General features: G+C 42.3%; 2 protein-coding genes across 2 annotated transcripts; both read left to right on the forward strand.

The window, feature by feature from the left end:
- Positions 1-12,076: 12,076 nt before the first annotated feature.
- Positions 12,077-12,760, forward strand: LOC114320300 (uncharacterized). The gene has a single exon (XM_028267454.2). The coding sequence runs from the start codon at positions 12,077-12,079 to the stop codon at positions 12,758-12,760; it is 684 nt and encodes a 227-aa protein (XP_028123255.2).
- Positions 12,761-12,837: 77 nt separating this feature from the next.
- On the forward strand, positions 12,838-15,732 carry LOC145797853 (uncharacterized). The gene is made up of 4 exons (XM_082885282.1): positions 12,838-13,873; positions 14,378-14,430; positions 14,899-15,436; positions 15,548-15,732. Exons 1-4 carry the CDS (start codon positions 12,838-12,840, stop codon positions 15,730-15,732), a joined length of 1,812 nt encoding a protein of 603 aa, XP_082741408.1.
- Positions 15,733-15,947: the final 215 nt, after the last annotated feature.

Raw genomic sequence — 15,947 nt, forward strand, 5'->3', positions numbered from 1 at the left:
CATGAGTTCAGTCTTTTCCTTTGAGTCGCTCTCGTGTACCCTCAAGTCTTTGTTCTATTGTTTTAATAATAAGAAAGCGGGAGTCAAATTTCTTATCATTTTATTGTGCCTATAGTAACTTATGTGTGACCTTTTAAAAATGAAAAAACTTCGAAATTGTATTTTTGAATGAGATTCTATCAATAACCTCGAGTGATGAGAAGGATCCCCCAGATGGTTTGAGTGAGTTCTGACTTGTCAGTGCAAAGTCCATCATGTTTTAAGAAATTTAAACTGTTCTTTTCGCAAAACTTACGAGGACAGGTTCAGAATTGTGCGTGGTGTTCTACATTGTTTTGGGGATTCTCTTCGCCGTTAGGCGATCATTTTGGCAAGCACAAGGTGGCTTTCAAACCTGCAAGTACAAGGCGGCTTTTAGACTTCATAGTCATAGAATTTCTTCCTTGGTGTTTTCATTATTTCAAAGAGAAAATGATAAAAGAAACCAAAAAGAAAGAGAAAGAAAAGGATAAAAGACACCAAAAGAGAAAAAAAAAGAGAAGATAAAAGAAAAGGGGAAAAAAGAGGGAAAAAGAAAAAAGTCAACTTCCAATCTAGGGGTATTCATTGGATTGAAATCTAATCAACTATGAAGAAATGAACTTTTGTCTGAATTCAGGAAAGCTAAAGCGAGGAAGTACCATGGGAAGAACCAACTCTGAAAATGATGCAAAAGAAAAAGGACAAAGACATGCATAAAAGAATGGAGAACCAAGCTCAAATCAAGACGAAGCCAGTTTCAATATTTGGGCAATGATGACTGTTGATCAAATTCCTCGCAAATGTTGTAACGCTATCCTCGAGAGGATTGCTAGGCCAAAAACCCAGAAGGGCGACCTAGGCAAAAGTTGGAGATGAAAAATGAGAAATCAAACAAATATAGCTTGCAAGGTTGAAAACCCCTAAAGGGTGACTTTGGCAAAAGTTAGAGCGTAAAAGGAGAGTGTCAATACCCGAGTGAACCTCAGCCATGAACTATGTTGAATTGATTCCCATTCTTGGGATACGTAGGCAATTTCATCCTGAAGTTCGATCTCAACCATATCCATCTTATTCATCTCAACCCAATTATCTTGTACGAATCCATGAACTACACTGATTGTTGCACATATCATACTTGCGTTGGGTAAGAAAGAACTAGCTTGAATCAACAAGTGGAGAAATTTCAATACTTGAACTTATCAGTTGAATCTCTAACTTGAGCAAAAAATGAATCGAAACTCAGGTTTTGCGAAATTGAGTTTTAAAGGGAACATAAGTAATACTAGGGGCACTATGAATGATCAGTTACCTTGAGTCTTTTTTTCTGCTTTTAGGTCAGTTGTGAGTTTTGTTGTGTCGTGTTTGGTGTTTGTCTTAGTCTGCGCTCTTCGCCGAGTCACCATAACGTGTCTATTTCTCAAAAGTGCTCTTCATCGAGTCATCATAGCGTGTTTGTCGCTCAAAAGTGCTCTTCATCGAGTCACCCTAGCATGTCTGTCGCTCAAAAGCTCAATAGAGTGGCATGGTCAAAATTCCATACACGAATGTTCACTCCGAACTCAAAAACAAGTCCATGTGTTGAATTTATAAACAAACTGGGAGTGCTCATACAAGGGGCATCGCATTCATGATCATTGCAAAGTGTATGTGAGGAATCCGTCACTACTTTGTGGGAAAATGGAGTAGATTCTCAACATGCTGGGATAGAAGAGAAGCATCAGTTTGATTGGTTGGCAACTATTTCAGGATCTGATGATCCCCATCTCACGTGCTTGCATAATGTTAAAAAGGTGGCCAGTGATTGGACACTAGGGGCACTTTTCAGTACATCTGACTGCGCCATCCATTGAGCAAGGGGCATGAACCCAACCAGTGACCAATGATTGGACACTAAGGGTAATTTTCAGAACATCTGGTTGGGTCATCATTTGAATAAGGGGCATGGATCCAACCTTTCTCTCCTTCCGCTCAAAGCCATTCATTGGATACTTTCCCCTAGGTTAGGGTGAGCTCACCCCTATGATGATTCTGATATGATTCAGCTTTCAAAAGTTGTCTCCAACCATTTTAAAACTCTCTTAGGATTGCCATCTTCCCTCTGATTAATACATGTGCTTTATGCATGCATGCTTATACACTTTGGGTGATTTGAATTGCATGATTAGTTGCTCCTGTTTCATCGAGTTACCTTCCGCAGTGTTATTCAATTACATTTTAATAAGTTGGGCAAGTTGATTTCAAATAAATTGTGGCAAGTTGCCCTACACTCATTTCATAAGGTACATGATGCATTACTTTGAGTGCTGCTCATTTCCCTCTACATACCATGCATATTTCAATTTACATCGCACTATTTTGTGCACCCTATCTCGCATTGTTTTATGCACTTTGTATCGCACTGTGTAGACTGCTCGAACTCTCTTCATGCGACCCCCTTTTGGAGAGGGCGCGAATTTGGGTTCTAGCTACTACAGTTCGGACTCCTGTCACAGTTCTGAATCTAATCCCACAAAGTGCAATGTAAGACTGATAAATCGCCAAAGAGTCCCAATCCGAAAAATCGTTTTGGAAAATCAATTTTAATCAAAAAGCGCCAAACATGGACTGCTTTGCAAGATTTCAGAGTCGCCACCTAAATATTTTGTTTTGGAAAATTTAGGAAACCCTGACTCGTGCCTAAGGCCACGTGTCCGTCATCACCAAAGTTGCCTCGGCTCGGGAACTTGGGTAGGAGGGGGGAAGGTCATGAAATGAGCACCCCTGCTCGCCCAATCAAACGATTCAAGCAGTTTATCACTTAAGCAAAGTGGGCTTAAAACTCGCATTTGATGAATTGTCCCAATCTAGGCAATCAAGCCTCCACCCACAGGCATTCAAGCAGTTTATCACTTAAGCAAATAGCCTCATGGCAAGCATGTTATCATGGCAACACTCACACTCATGCATGTATGCTAAAGTATAAACACTCACAGTGTACTCTGAGCCAAAAAAGAAGCTAATTAGAAATCAATGCATGATCCTAACTATGTGAAATACCTAATGCAACACATGCAATAATGCAACTAAAATAGGCTCGGCTATCTAAGATGGCATATGAATGCTACAAGTTGATACATGTATTCAAATAGGTATTGAGATACAATGCAGTTTGAATGATGCGCCGAGCTCGATGCATGCAAGACAAATAAATGATGCATGCATGCAAGCATAAGGTAGGCTAATTGAAATATGCCCTAAACTAACCATCAAAACCGGTTAAGTAAAAGGGAGAAAGAAATGGGGGTTGGAAGACATGCACACAAACACGCACCCTTATTACAACATTTGCCCTCTCAACGGAGGGTCCAAATGAATTAGCTAAGCTAAGAGACTAATCTAATTAAGCTAATTAGACTATTACAAACCAAAAGGAATAACTAGTATACTACTTATTATTACAACACTTAATTAATTAACAAATTAATTAAAGAAATTACAAGTCTATGCTAACTAACAAGTAAAGTATCAGACTACACTGCCTCAGCAAGTTGAAGAAGTTGAACATGCATGCCTCGGTTTCCACCTCGAAAAACTCTCCGGTTTGCTCTTTTAGAGGTTCTGTTTGCAGGGCGTCTTCGAGAACTAGCTGCTGAAACTTACCAAACCAAAGCTGGGGAGTGCACCAGTGGCCTGCTGGCCATGGGGGCTTGCTGCCGGCCACCTGCCGGCCAAGGATGGCCTTTGCCGGAAAAAAATGCAAGGGTGCCGGCCATCAGAGTGGCGCTGCTGGCCACTGGTGTGTTGTGACACCATTCTGCAACAGAGCACAAAATAGAGGAAATGGAGGGTCTCCCAAGGGTATATACGTACTATGCCACTCCATATCACCTCAAAACATCAAGCGAGAGGCACCATTGGATCCAAGACCATCAATCAAGCATCTCACTGCATGATGGCCAAAGATCCAACTTGCACAAACTCGATGAATGCACAACAAACAAGACACTAAGACCACGACCTTATCATGAGTGATCAAAGGCAATGGAGGCAAAGGGGATTGGCTCACTTTCATCACTTTGAGTATGAAGTGGGCCAATCCACCTTGTGTTCAACATAACGTCTAGTTGAACACCATGCAATGCAACATGCAACATGCTTATCTTGGCATGAAATGCAAGACGCTAACATGCAAACAATGCATGCACAACATGCTAAGAGACTTAAGCATTAAAACTAGTAAAGGATACAACACTAGGACCATGCAATATAATGTTCAATGGACTAAACCAACCCCAAACAGACCTCATGCATGCCAAAACAGTGGCCAAAATGATCTGAAATGATAGCATGAAAGGCATAATGCTCAACTCTAAAAAACAATTAAAGAGTGATAAACATGAGAGTATAACAAGGCTATATGCATTGAAATCATGTGAGAAATGAGGCCAAGGCATGCAATCATCACATTCAAAGCATGCTAGGGACCTCAAACACAAAACTAGTGAAGCCCAACTACACTATAGCTATACAAAGCTAAGCATATATGACCAAGACCACTTAAAACAAACCTCAAGCATGTTAAATCATTGGAAAAAATGTGCTGGAGCAAAGCTAACACATGCTAGAATGATGAACTAAAGCATGAAGCTTGTTAGGCCAACAAGCATGATTGCACTACAAGTACCAAAAGCAAGCAAGAGGTGACCCAAACACCCAAAATTAGAGCTAAAGCATGTTAAATAATGGCCAAAAACATGCTGGAGTAGAGCCAATACATGCTAGAATCATAGGCTAAGACATGAAATATGTTAGGCTAGCAAGTAGTATTACACTACAAGTGTATGAAGCATGCAAGAGGTGACCAAACCAATCAAAAATAGAGTTATGGCAGGTCCAAAAAGTCACAAAAACATGCTCAAACTAGGCCTCAATAAGGGAGAAACACATGCTCATTTGGTAGGCCAACAACACATGCTAACAAGACAAGAGGAGGGGGGACCACCTCCTCCTATTTGGGACTTGAAAACAAGATTTTTACCACTGAAATTCCTCTAGAATTCACTGGTTAAAAGGCCAAAACAAGATGATCTCAAAGGCTTTAAAAGATAGCTCAAAGCAAAGTAAAACAAGCCACAAAAGGGGGGATAGACCACACCTAACTCAAACAAGGCCTCAAACAAACATTTTAAACACTCAAAAACAGAAGTTTTTGTAGTCGACAACTAGGCCAAAATCAGCATGCAAAGGTGGCCAAGATTGTATACAAAAATAAACTTAAAAGAGAGAGATGCTCACTCTTGAAGACCAGCAGCAAAACAGGTCTTCCTCTGAGCCAAAACCAGCTTTTGAGCTTCAAACAAACCTCTAAGAACCTCAACAACAAAAGTAAAGGTGTTTGACAAGGTGTTCCTTTGGAAAATTATGAAGAAAACACACTTTAAGGCACTATTGAGCACAATATATAGAAAGAGAGTGAGAATTCTAGAGAGAGAGAGATTTTGTCTCTAAATTTTTCTGAACCTCTGGAAAGGGAGAGGGGCCTCCCCTTATATAAGCAATGCAAGCAAAAACTTGCTTGACAAGCTTAAACTTGCCTCCATCCCTCCATACACGTGTATGGAGGATGGCTCAGTGAGCCACAGCTGGCTCAAAAGATCTAAAATAATATCTGGGAAACATGGTGGCCGGTGTAGACACCCCATTTTTGACCGACCTTAAGACTCAGACGTCACCGATTGAGCGCTTGGTGATATTGAGCGCTTAGTGCTTAGTGCTCGTTCAGAGGTTTCAGAGTCTCGGCTGCGAGCCTTGCCTCCGGACTTCCGGACTCTTTTATGCCTTGCCTCGGTTTGCGAACCAGGCTCTATTTTCTCTGTTTTCTCTTCCCGAAGGGAGGGAGAGGTCTCGTAGATCATCTCTCAGTGGCCGTAGGCTACGTTTCGTGGTCGTAGGCCATTTTGCCCGTTTGGAGTCCGGTTTTTGGTTTTTCGGAGCCGTTGGCCGTGTGCCTGGGTTCGGGACCGCTTAACCATCTCCGTTTGCTCCGGTTTTTGGCATACATCTTATTTGCTCCCTTTTGAGGGACATTGTGGTCCAAGAGACCAACTTCGTGGTTGAACACCACTTCCGGTGCCTAACAGTCAGTTTTCGGGGCCCCGGGCTGTGCGTTTCGGCCCCCGAACCTTCATTTTGCATCGGTTTGGGCTCATTTTTGGCAGGGACCTCTGTTTCATTGTTAGGAAGGTCGTAGAAGGGTGGGAGGCCAGCAATTGTTCTGACAACCAGTCATATTTCCTCATCGCCCTCCGTCGCCCGTTTTTCTCACTTGAAAGCCAATGTTGACCACCCTAAGGCCATTTTTTCCAGCTCTAAACCACATATTTGTGTTGTACACACCTGGGAGGCCACCAATATCATATGGCCGGCCACTAATTATGTTTGACCCTTTTGAACCCCTCCAAAAAGTGGGCTTTTCTCTCTCCTGGTTTACTTTCTCCAGTTTTTGACCACATGGCTGTGTTGTGCACACATGGGAGGCCACCAATCCGGGGTGGTCGACCACTAATTTTGATTGACCTTTTTGACCCTTGGCCGGCCGGCCATAGGGGGTGGCCGGCCGGCCACCTGCAACTTGGATAACCGGCCGGCCATGTTCCTTGTTGCAGGCACATTCCAAATATGCATCTCTTTTCCCCCTAGATTGTGTATCCGGGGGGTGCATTTTTGAAGGGAAACTTGGATTGTTTTCCCTCCATTTTTTTCCTCCTTTTCCCCCCCTTTTTTGCCTATATAACAGGAGCTCCAGCTCTGTTATTAGGGTTACAAAAATTTGCCTCAAGGCCTCTTGCATTATATCCCTCTCCCTTTCTATTTCCAAGCAAAAAACCCTTAAGTCCTACACTCATTTCTTCACCAACCCATAGCCCCACCCTTCCATCCTCCATTCTAGCAGCTGGAGGTTGTTCTTCAGGGCCTAGGAGTGCTGCATCTCAAGCCAAGAGTTGCCAAAAGATTGGTCTTCAAGGGTAAGCTCTATTTCTCTCATTTTGGTCCATATTTTGCATGCTTTCTAGGCCATACTTTCTTGCTGTTTTGGGCTCCGACCATAACTGGAACTAGGCTTATTTTGAGCTATTTTTCATGTTTTCTTAAGGGCCTCTTACTTTTTGAGGCCTCCTTGTTGCACTTGCTTCATTACCTCCCTTGTATGCCATTTTCTTGTGTAGTATTTTTGGCCTATGTATAAATTGTTTTGAGGCATGTCATAAACTTTAAAAGGGCTTATTTTGATCCCTTATTAAACATTGTTGAAGGGCTCATTGATTTTTGAGGCTTCTATCTTCCACTTGCCTTTATATCCTTTTTTGGCTCCATTTTTGCATGATTTATTAGCCTCTTGTGCTTCTATTTTTGGACTCTGGTCCGAACTTAAAACAGCCTTATTTTGACCCTCTATTCATGTTTTATTAAGGGTCTTTTACTGTTTGAGGTATCCTTTTTGTACTTTGTGTTATAGCTCTCTTATTGGCCTTGTTTTGCATAGTATTTTGAGCATGCTTGTGCACTTTTTTTGGCTCGGCCATAAACTGTAAAAGGTCATATTTTGGGCCCCTCTTCAACATTGTTGAAGGTTTATTTTGTGTTTGAGGCCTGCAGCTGTGACTTGCTTCATTATCTCACATTTAGGGCCATTTTTGCATGCTAGCTTAGCCTCATTTGTGTTCATTGTTTGGCTTTTCTATAAACTGTAAAAATGCTTGTTTTGGGGCTTCCTTGAATCTTTATTCACATGTCATGTACAAATAATGCATGCTTGATGTAGCTACAAGTCATTTCATGCGCTTAATCTTGCATTTCGGGGTCATTCCTTGCATCGGGTGCCAGGTTTTCATGATTCGGGGCTGTTTCGGGTCATATTTTAGTGCTGAAATTTGCATGTTTGCATATCATATTTCATGCCTTGCCATGCCTTGGCGCGCTTTCCAAGAAATCATTGCAAAACAGGGGCTAATTGGGGCATTCCAGTGGATTTCCGCGCAAGGCAGCCCAAACATACATCATTCATCAGGAGTCAAGGCAGTCCCTGGCTTGCATGCCAGTTTTATTATTTTCTTAGTTAAATTTGTAATTTAATTAGGATTTTGTAATTATTTGGACTGTAATATTTATTCGGGACTGTATTATTCTTTCGGACCCTCCGTGAGAGGGCATAATTGTAATAAGTGTGCGTGTGTGAGATGTATGTCTTCCAACCCCACGTCTTTCTCCCTTTTGTTTACCAGCTTATGATGGTTAGATTAGGTCATATTTCAATTAGCATACAGTATGATAGCATGTTTGCATTCATTCATCTGTTTTGCATGCACTGGGCTCGGCGCATCATACTAACTGCATCGTATTTTCAATTCCAAGTTGAATACATGCTAGCTATAGCATTTCATATGCCATGTTTAAAATAGCCGAGCCTGTAAGACCCCTAAAATATGTATTTACTTTTAAGACTCTAACGATGAATTATTTTCTTAAAGCCCTCGTTACTTGAATTAATTCGAATCTTGTCGATTAACAAATTTCTATTTCTTTTATTCTTATTTTATCAAAACAGAATTCCCTAACCTAATTTAATTCTACCTAGGTTACATGTAGTTAACTTCAAGCCCTTATATATATATATATATATATATATATTTATTTTTATTATTTCTAAACTTGCCCAAGATGGTACTTATATTTTGTACCTTGATATGCCATCAATCTTGCTATATATATATATATATATATGTGTGTGTGTGTGTGTGTGTATATGCACCTTGAGGGATGTGCCTAGAACGTAAAATAATTAAAAAATTAGTCCCTTCACACTTCCCCAAGGCTAGCCCTCCTAGGGAAGGGAGAAAGAAGCCAATTTTCTAAGACCATGATTATGAGATTCTAGAGAAGCACAACCTAGTGACCTACCTAGGATACAAAATCCAAGAAATAGTTTTATTACAACTAGAGGTGGCCTAAACCAATGGAACACACCACCTAAGTCCCTTCCATTCCTTTAGAATTCAAGCAAAATCTTAACTCTCCATCCAATTCCAACTAAAGGGCTTTTATGTCCTTTTACCCCAAATTTGCCTATGTATACCACACCCTCCCTAGCTTGCAAACATACACACAACACACTCACTCACACACACATTTTGGTTAGAGAGAGGGAGGAGAGCAAGGAAGAGGAGTCTAGATGAGGAGAGGGAAGAAGAAGAGAGTTCCTTGTGCAAAGCTAGAAGGTAAGCCACCAACACAACCTTCTCTTAATTTTCTTTTCTAATGCATGTTCATTTTAAAGATTTTAAGTGATGTTTCAGATCTGTTATTATCATGTTCTTATGTTAAAAATACCAAGATTTGAGTATTGTTTTCATCTCTCTTGTATTTTCCTCATTTTGGTACAAACCATCTTCTTTTTGTACAAATCTCTCAACTTTTCAAGGGTACTCTTTCAAACAAAATTTCTGAGTTAAACATGTGATAGTTAGCATATTTTCTTCACAAAAGAAATGAAACTTTCCCATGGTGGAACCCATTTTTTCTAAATTTCCTTGTTTTGGGCATTCCACCTTAAAACCTGTTTTTTTCAGTCAACTTTAAAAAATTCCAGAAAAATGTACAAACATATTCTGAACCTCTATTTTATGTCAAAACCTTCCTTAAGGAGTTATCTTTCAACTAAAATTTGTTTCATCGAAAAACATTGAGTGGTTTGCAAGAAAATCAAGTTTTCGTAACAGTCGACGGATCTGGGCAGATTCAGGACAGATTCTGGAACAGTGCTGGACTATTTTCTAAATAACTTAAAATCGGGAAAAGCAATCCCATTTCCGAAAAATGTTCTAGGAACTAGATCAAATTCTCTACGAACCATAGGAAAACCGAGTCCGGTGGATGAACCTAAGTAGTCCTTCCATATTAACCTTCATGTGATGTTAAATCTGGAAATTTGTTATGTTTGGATGTTTTATACCCTCGTATTCCTGAAAATGTTTAATGGCTTGTTATCATATCTTGGCATAATGTTGTATGGGTATGTTATGTTATTTATCTTCTTATCTTGAGGAGGCATGCTTATGTGAATTTTATTTTATCGTTTAGTTGGACTAACCTTGGCTTAAAACACTTAATTCAACGGGAAACCTAATTGGGTGGATATTGGGTTTTCGAACATTTGAGAAATGAAAAGATGAGAATATGTGGTATATGGTATGTTGGGATGCGTTCCCTATTTAAAGGTTAAAGTCTTGCGCAAGTGATTTTCGGAACCCTTGAACGGAGCGGTTGTATTCGGACCCTAGATGGTTTGGTGTGAGGAGGGATTCGGGCAAGGCCCTATTTTACCGTCTCTTTTGAGGCCCTGCGGTTAGCGCTACACGGTATATAACCGTTGGTAGGCATCCGAGGTTAGGTCTGCAACAAAGCAGCAAAAGAGGGGGCATACCGAATAATCCGCGTCCGATTCTTGTGGTTGGGAGGACGAAATCTCGTTGGGGGATTTCTAGTTTACTGACATCTAACTTAACTATTTATTTATTTATTGATCTATTTACTGGAATATCATGCTTTACTACTTGATGTTATATTTTGTGATTGTGTATTGGACTGGGAAAAAGGGGTAGGGTGTGTGTGTGTGTTTACTGGGCATTCAAAGCTCACGGCGTATCATGCCAGGTGACGATGCGGAACTCATAGCGGAAGACGACGAGCCGGAAACCTTTGAAGACTTTTGGCTATCTTAGGAATACTAGAAATTTCCTTTTTGTTATTTTGTAAGATTCATATGAAGTTTAAAACTTTCTTTTTTGTGATGTAATGTAATGGAACAATCTTTTGAAGCAAGTATAATTGTGGTTATTATGTATGTATATCCTACATATGAACCTTATCGTTGCTTATGAGACCTTGTGTCAATGCCTTGTAAGATCTGTCAAAAGGGTAGTGCACTGCCTAAGAAAGCTGGACTTAGAAGGGAGGCTATTTTGACTCCTCCGGCGATCTGGGATCTTACTTGGTTATTGACCATAGGACTCACTAGTGACTCTCCCTTGACTGCAACCTATAGTGTAGAATCGGGGCGTCACAACTTGGTATCAGAGCCTAGGTTCAACCCTTAACCCTCGCAACCCTATATGCGACTCTAGAAGCCCTTACCCCTTATCTTATTTTATTCTATCACACTATTATAAGAAGATTAACTAATAAAAATCTTTTCCACCTTAGGATGTCATCGGGAGGCTACGTCAGTACCGACTCGTGGGGTGTTTTTCGTATGCAAGGAAGGAGGGCCATGTCCGTCAGCCCATACTTTAGCCACCGACGCTGTGAAATCACCGCCGAGGAAATGATCAAGACTGAGATACGTAAGGTGGAGACAGAATACCCCCACTATACGAGGGTGCAGAAGAGGTCTTTGGTGCGGCGCCGCCTGCAATTTCTAAGCTGGGCAGCAAGAAAGGCAGTCCGAATGGAACAAGACGAACAGAAGATGGACTCCCTGATACACCGAGCTCTGACCACCATGGCACCGACTCAGGCTGAAAGCCACGAATCTTGTTACCACGGGCCAGAAGACAATCAACCAATGGATATGGAGCAGCCACCAGAGCAGCAGGGAGCGAACCTAGCCAACCCTATAGAGATATCATCTGAACACAATCCCCTCTCACCAATGTACACCCCCCGCTCTCCGGGGCAAGCCACCGACTCTGCTGATGAAGACCCTGACGAAGACTTTGATTGGTCGGGAAACGAGAACTAATTCGAGGGGTAATAAAACTAGACTTTTGTAAGATCCGCTGATGAGGATCCCTAGAATAAGATAGCTTGAACTTGTGTGCGTAGATGCTCTTGAATGTAACTCTGATATAGGAGGCCTTTTGTAATGATGCCTATTATTATATATAAATGATGCGTTGATCTATGTTATTGATTGTTACTTGCTTTAGTGCACCCTAAGGAAACTGAACCTTTATTTCAAATCTAAGTAGTAAGATTTTCTAAGACTGGAAACCAACTCACCTGGTGACATGAACATAATATGGTAGACACACGAGCTAATGGCTATACCGAAACCAGCAACAATGTACGAAACCGTCCTAGGCATCAACATGAACCCATCCCCGCAGGGGCTGACATCCCCAACAACCTAGGTCATCAGATTTTGGAGGAACTAGGGCAAATAAGGAACAATCGGCAGAATGAGAGGACTCGACTCTTTTCTGAGTTTCGAAAGCAGAGACCCCCAAAGTTCACAGGCGTACCGGACCCGAAGATAGCTGAGAATTGGCTTCGGCAGATAGAGAAAATGCTAGACACCATGGGCATCACCGAGGCTGCTGATAGAATAGCTTTGGCAGTATTCGAGCTTGATGATGAGGCTGACCATTGGTGGGAGTTGATGAAGAACACTCGTGACGTAGCAAGCCTGTCATGGAACCAGTTTAGGGAACTATTCTTAAATAAATATTTCCCAAGTACTATCCGCCGAGAACGAGTCAAGGAATTCCAGAATCTGGAACAAGGAAATATGACCGTGACCCAGTATGCTGCAAAATTCGAAGAGCTAGCCCGCTATGCAACTAGACTCGTGGCAAATGATGAAGAAAAAGCAAGGATGCTCGAGTGGGGACTGGATCTTACAATCAGGGGAAGAGTCCTTCCGCAACGACTCCCCTCATATGCCGAGGTGCTGGAAACGGCATTAGAATCTGAGAGGAAGTAAACGACGCCAGGAAAGCTTGGAATAAGAGAAGAGGAAGTCAGGCAACAATTGGACCCCAGAGGAACCAGAAGGGAAGCATGACCTCAAAGCCCTACTCTAGACCACAACCACAACAACAACGACAGCAACCGCAGCAACAGATTCAGAGAGGAGGCTATCAAAGGCCGGCGGGACAAATCCAGTGCTTTCATTGCCAACAGTTAGGGAACAAGAAGAGCGAATGCCCCCAACTCCCTCCATTTGGATATCAAGGAGGAGGTTCCGGAGCAAATGCCCAGGCATTAGGTGGGCAGAAGCCTTGGACAAACAAGACAGGACCTACCGGGCAGCAGCACCAGAAGAATGGAGGAACTCAGAACGCCAAGGCCAGTGGCAACCAGAAGGCAACCGGCAGAATCTTTGCCTTGCAAGAAGAAGAAGCGGACCCATCTGTAATCGAGGGTACTTTAGTACTATACAATTCTTGGGTGCATGTTTTATTTGATACCGGTGCATCACATTCTTTCATATCCTCTGCTTGTGCTAAGTCATTAGAACTTGTATGTGAACCCTTAGCAACTGCCTTAAGTGTAATGTCACCTATGGGAGGATGCGCTCGGGTAAGATCGATCTGTAAGGACTGTAAGATAAGGATGTCGAACCTACGCTTAACTTGCGACCTTCGTGTTATGGAAATGTCGGACTTCGATATCATCTTGGGCATGGACTGGTTGTCCGCCCACCGAGCAGTGATCGACTGTCGTCAGAAGAAAGTGGTAGCTCATACACAAGATGGAACACGTTTCCAGTTTAAGGGGGATAGACAAGACCCCATGGTTTCAACAAAGCATCGGACGCAGTGGCGCGACCAACTTGCCGGTAGGATAGCAAGCCTAATTCTAAATGAGGAAGGCCAAGGAGAAATAGAGCTTCCGCGCGTAGTGTGCGATTATGCAGATGTATTTCCCATGGAATTGCCAGGATTGCCACCAACCCGAGAAGTAGACTTTAGCATCGAGCTACAACCTGGAACTACCCCAATATCCATGGCTCCGTATCGCATGGCACCAGCAGAACTACGAGAATTGAAGACACAGCTACAGGAATTGCTCGAGAGCGGATTCATTAGGCCAAGTACTTCGCCATGGGAAGCACCCGTGTTGTTTGCTAAAAAGAAGGATGGATCGTTGAGGCTATGCATCGATTATCGTCAACTCAATCGAGTCACGATTAAAAACCGATACCCACTCCCAAGGATTGATGACCTTTTTGACCAACTTAGATGCTCAAGGTGCTATTCAAAGATCGATCTCAGGTCGGGTTACCATTAACTACGAGTCAAGGAGGAGGATATACCAAAGACTGCCTTTCGTACTAGATATGGCCACTATGAATTTGTAGTAATGCCCTTCGGACTAACCAATGCACCAGCAGTATTCATGAGCCTAATGAATAAGATATTTAGACCATACCTTGACCAGTTTGTAGTAGTATTCATTGATGGCATCTTGGTATATTCAAGGTCTGAAGAAGAGCATGAGCAACATTTAAGGATTGTCCTCCAAATTCTTAGGGAAAATCAGTTATACGCCAAGGCAAGTAAATGCGAGTTCTGGTTGAATGAAGTAAAATTCTTAGGGCATGTGGTATCAGAAAATGGGATTGCGGTGGATCCAACCAAAGTGGAGGCAGTATTAGATTGGAGACAACCAAAAACTGTGTCGGAGATCCGCAGCTTTTTAGGATTGGCCGGTTATTACCAAAGATTCATCCAAGATTTCTCCAAACTAGCTAAACCAATGACTCGTCTGACGCAGAAAGGAGTAAAGTATGAGTGGGACGAAGCTTGCGAAAAATCCTTCCAGGAGTTAAAGAAGAGGTTAACTAGTGCGCCAATTTTGAGCATCCCAGAACGAGAAGAGGGGTACACTGTGTATTGTGATGCATCTAAAGAAGGGTTGGGTTGCGTGCTCATGCAAAATGGAAAGGTGGTCGCATATGGATCTAGACAGTTGAAACCTCATGAGCGCAACTACCCCACACATGACTTGGAGTTAGCAGCCGTAGTTTTTGCCCTAAAGCAATGGCGACATTACCTGTATGGGGAACAATTTGAGATTTTTACAGATCACAAGAGTCTGAAGTATCTATTCACACAGAAGGACCTTAACTTAAGACAAAGACGATGGATGGAGTATCTTGAGGATTTCCAATTCACTCTCTCATACCACCCCGGTAAAGCCAATGTAGTAGCAGATGCTCTAAGTCGTAAGAGCAGAGGGATGATGGCTAAGATCTCCGTCAAGGAATGGGATATGGTTAAGACACTCAATGAGTTCAGGATCCAAGTAGAATCTCAAGATACAAGAGCATATCTTAGCGCACAGAAGGTGATGCCTAAGTTAATGAATGAGGTCATGGAGGCCCAGAAGCACGATCAAGAGGTAGCCTACATCAAGGGACGTCTGGAATCAGGAGAGCCCATGCCCGATTGGATAATTCACCCCGATGGGAGTTTAAGGTACCAAGGTAGATTGTTTGTACCTAGTGACGAGTTACTTAGAGAAAAGGTACTGAAGGAATGCCATCATTCTGCATTTGCGGTACATCCAGGAGGAACAAAAATGTACCAAGATTTGAAGAGGCAATATTGGTGGAATGGGATGAAGAAGGAAGTGGCCAAATTTGTAGCAAGATGTCTGACATGCCAACAAGTGAAGGCGGAACATCAGAAACCGGGAGGAATGTTGCAACCTCTACCAATAGCTGAATGGAAGTGGGAGTATGTGACGATGGATTTTATGACAGGGTTGCCTAAGTCACCTAGAGGGCGCGACGCTATATGGGTAATAGTGGACCGTCTTACCAAGTCAGCACATTTCTTACCCTATAAGATGACCGACACCTTAGAGTCTATGTGCAGACTTTACATTGGGGAAATCATTAGACTACATGGAATTCCGGTATCTATTGTGTCAGATCGTGATCCATGATTCACCTCTCGATTTTGGGGAAGCCTGCAGGAAGCTCTTGGTACGGAGTTATGTTTTAGCACTGCCTTTCACCCGCAGACCGACGGACAATCTAAACGCACTATCCAGACGCTCGAGGATATGCTGAGAGCTTGCGCAATGGATTTTCAAGGAAGTTGGGAACGACACCTACCCCTAATTGAATTCGCCTACAACAACAGCTTCCAAGCTAGCAT

Source organism: Camellia sinensis, chromosome 8, assembly GCF_055761805.1.
Source record: "Camellia sinensis isolate YWXY chromosome 8, ASM5576180v1, whole genome shotgun sequence".
NCBI lineage: Eukaryota > Viridiplantae > Streptophyta > Magnoliopsida > Ericales > Theaceae > Camellia > Camellia sinensis.

What these genes read in the sequence shown, in the direction of transcription:
- LOC114320300 (XM_028267454.2), top strand. Translation starts at nt 12,077, where the DNA reads ATGGTAGACACACGAGCTAATGGCTATACCGAAACCAGCAACAATGTA.
- LOC145797853 (XM_082885282.1), top strand. Translation starts at nt 12,838, where the DNA reads ATGACCTCAAAGCCCTACTCTAGACCACAACCACAACAACAACGACAG. An exon ending in GAGCGGATTCATTAGGCCAA is followed by an intron (nt 13,874 to 14,377) that starts GTACTTCGCCAT and finishes TAAAATTCTTAG; the next exon opens with GGCATGTGGTATCAGAAAAT. An exon ending in GGCCAAATTTGTAGCAAGAT is followed by an intron (nt 15,437 to 15,547) that starts GTCTGACATGCC and finishes ATTTTATGACAG; the next exon opens with GGTTGCCTAAGTCACCTAGA.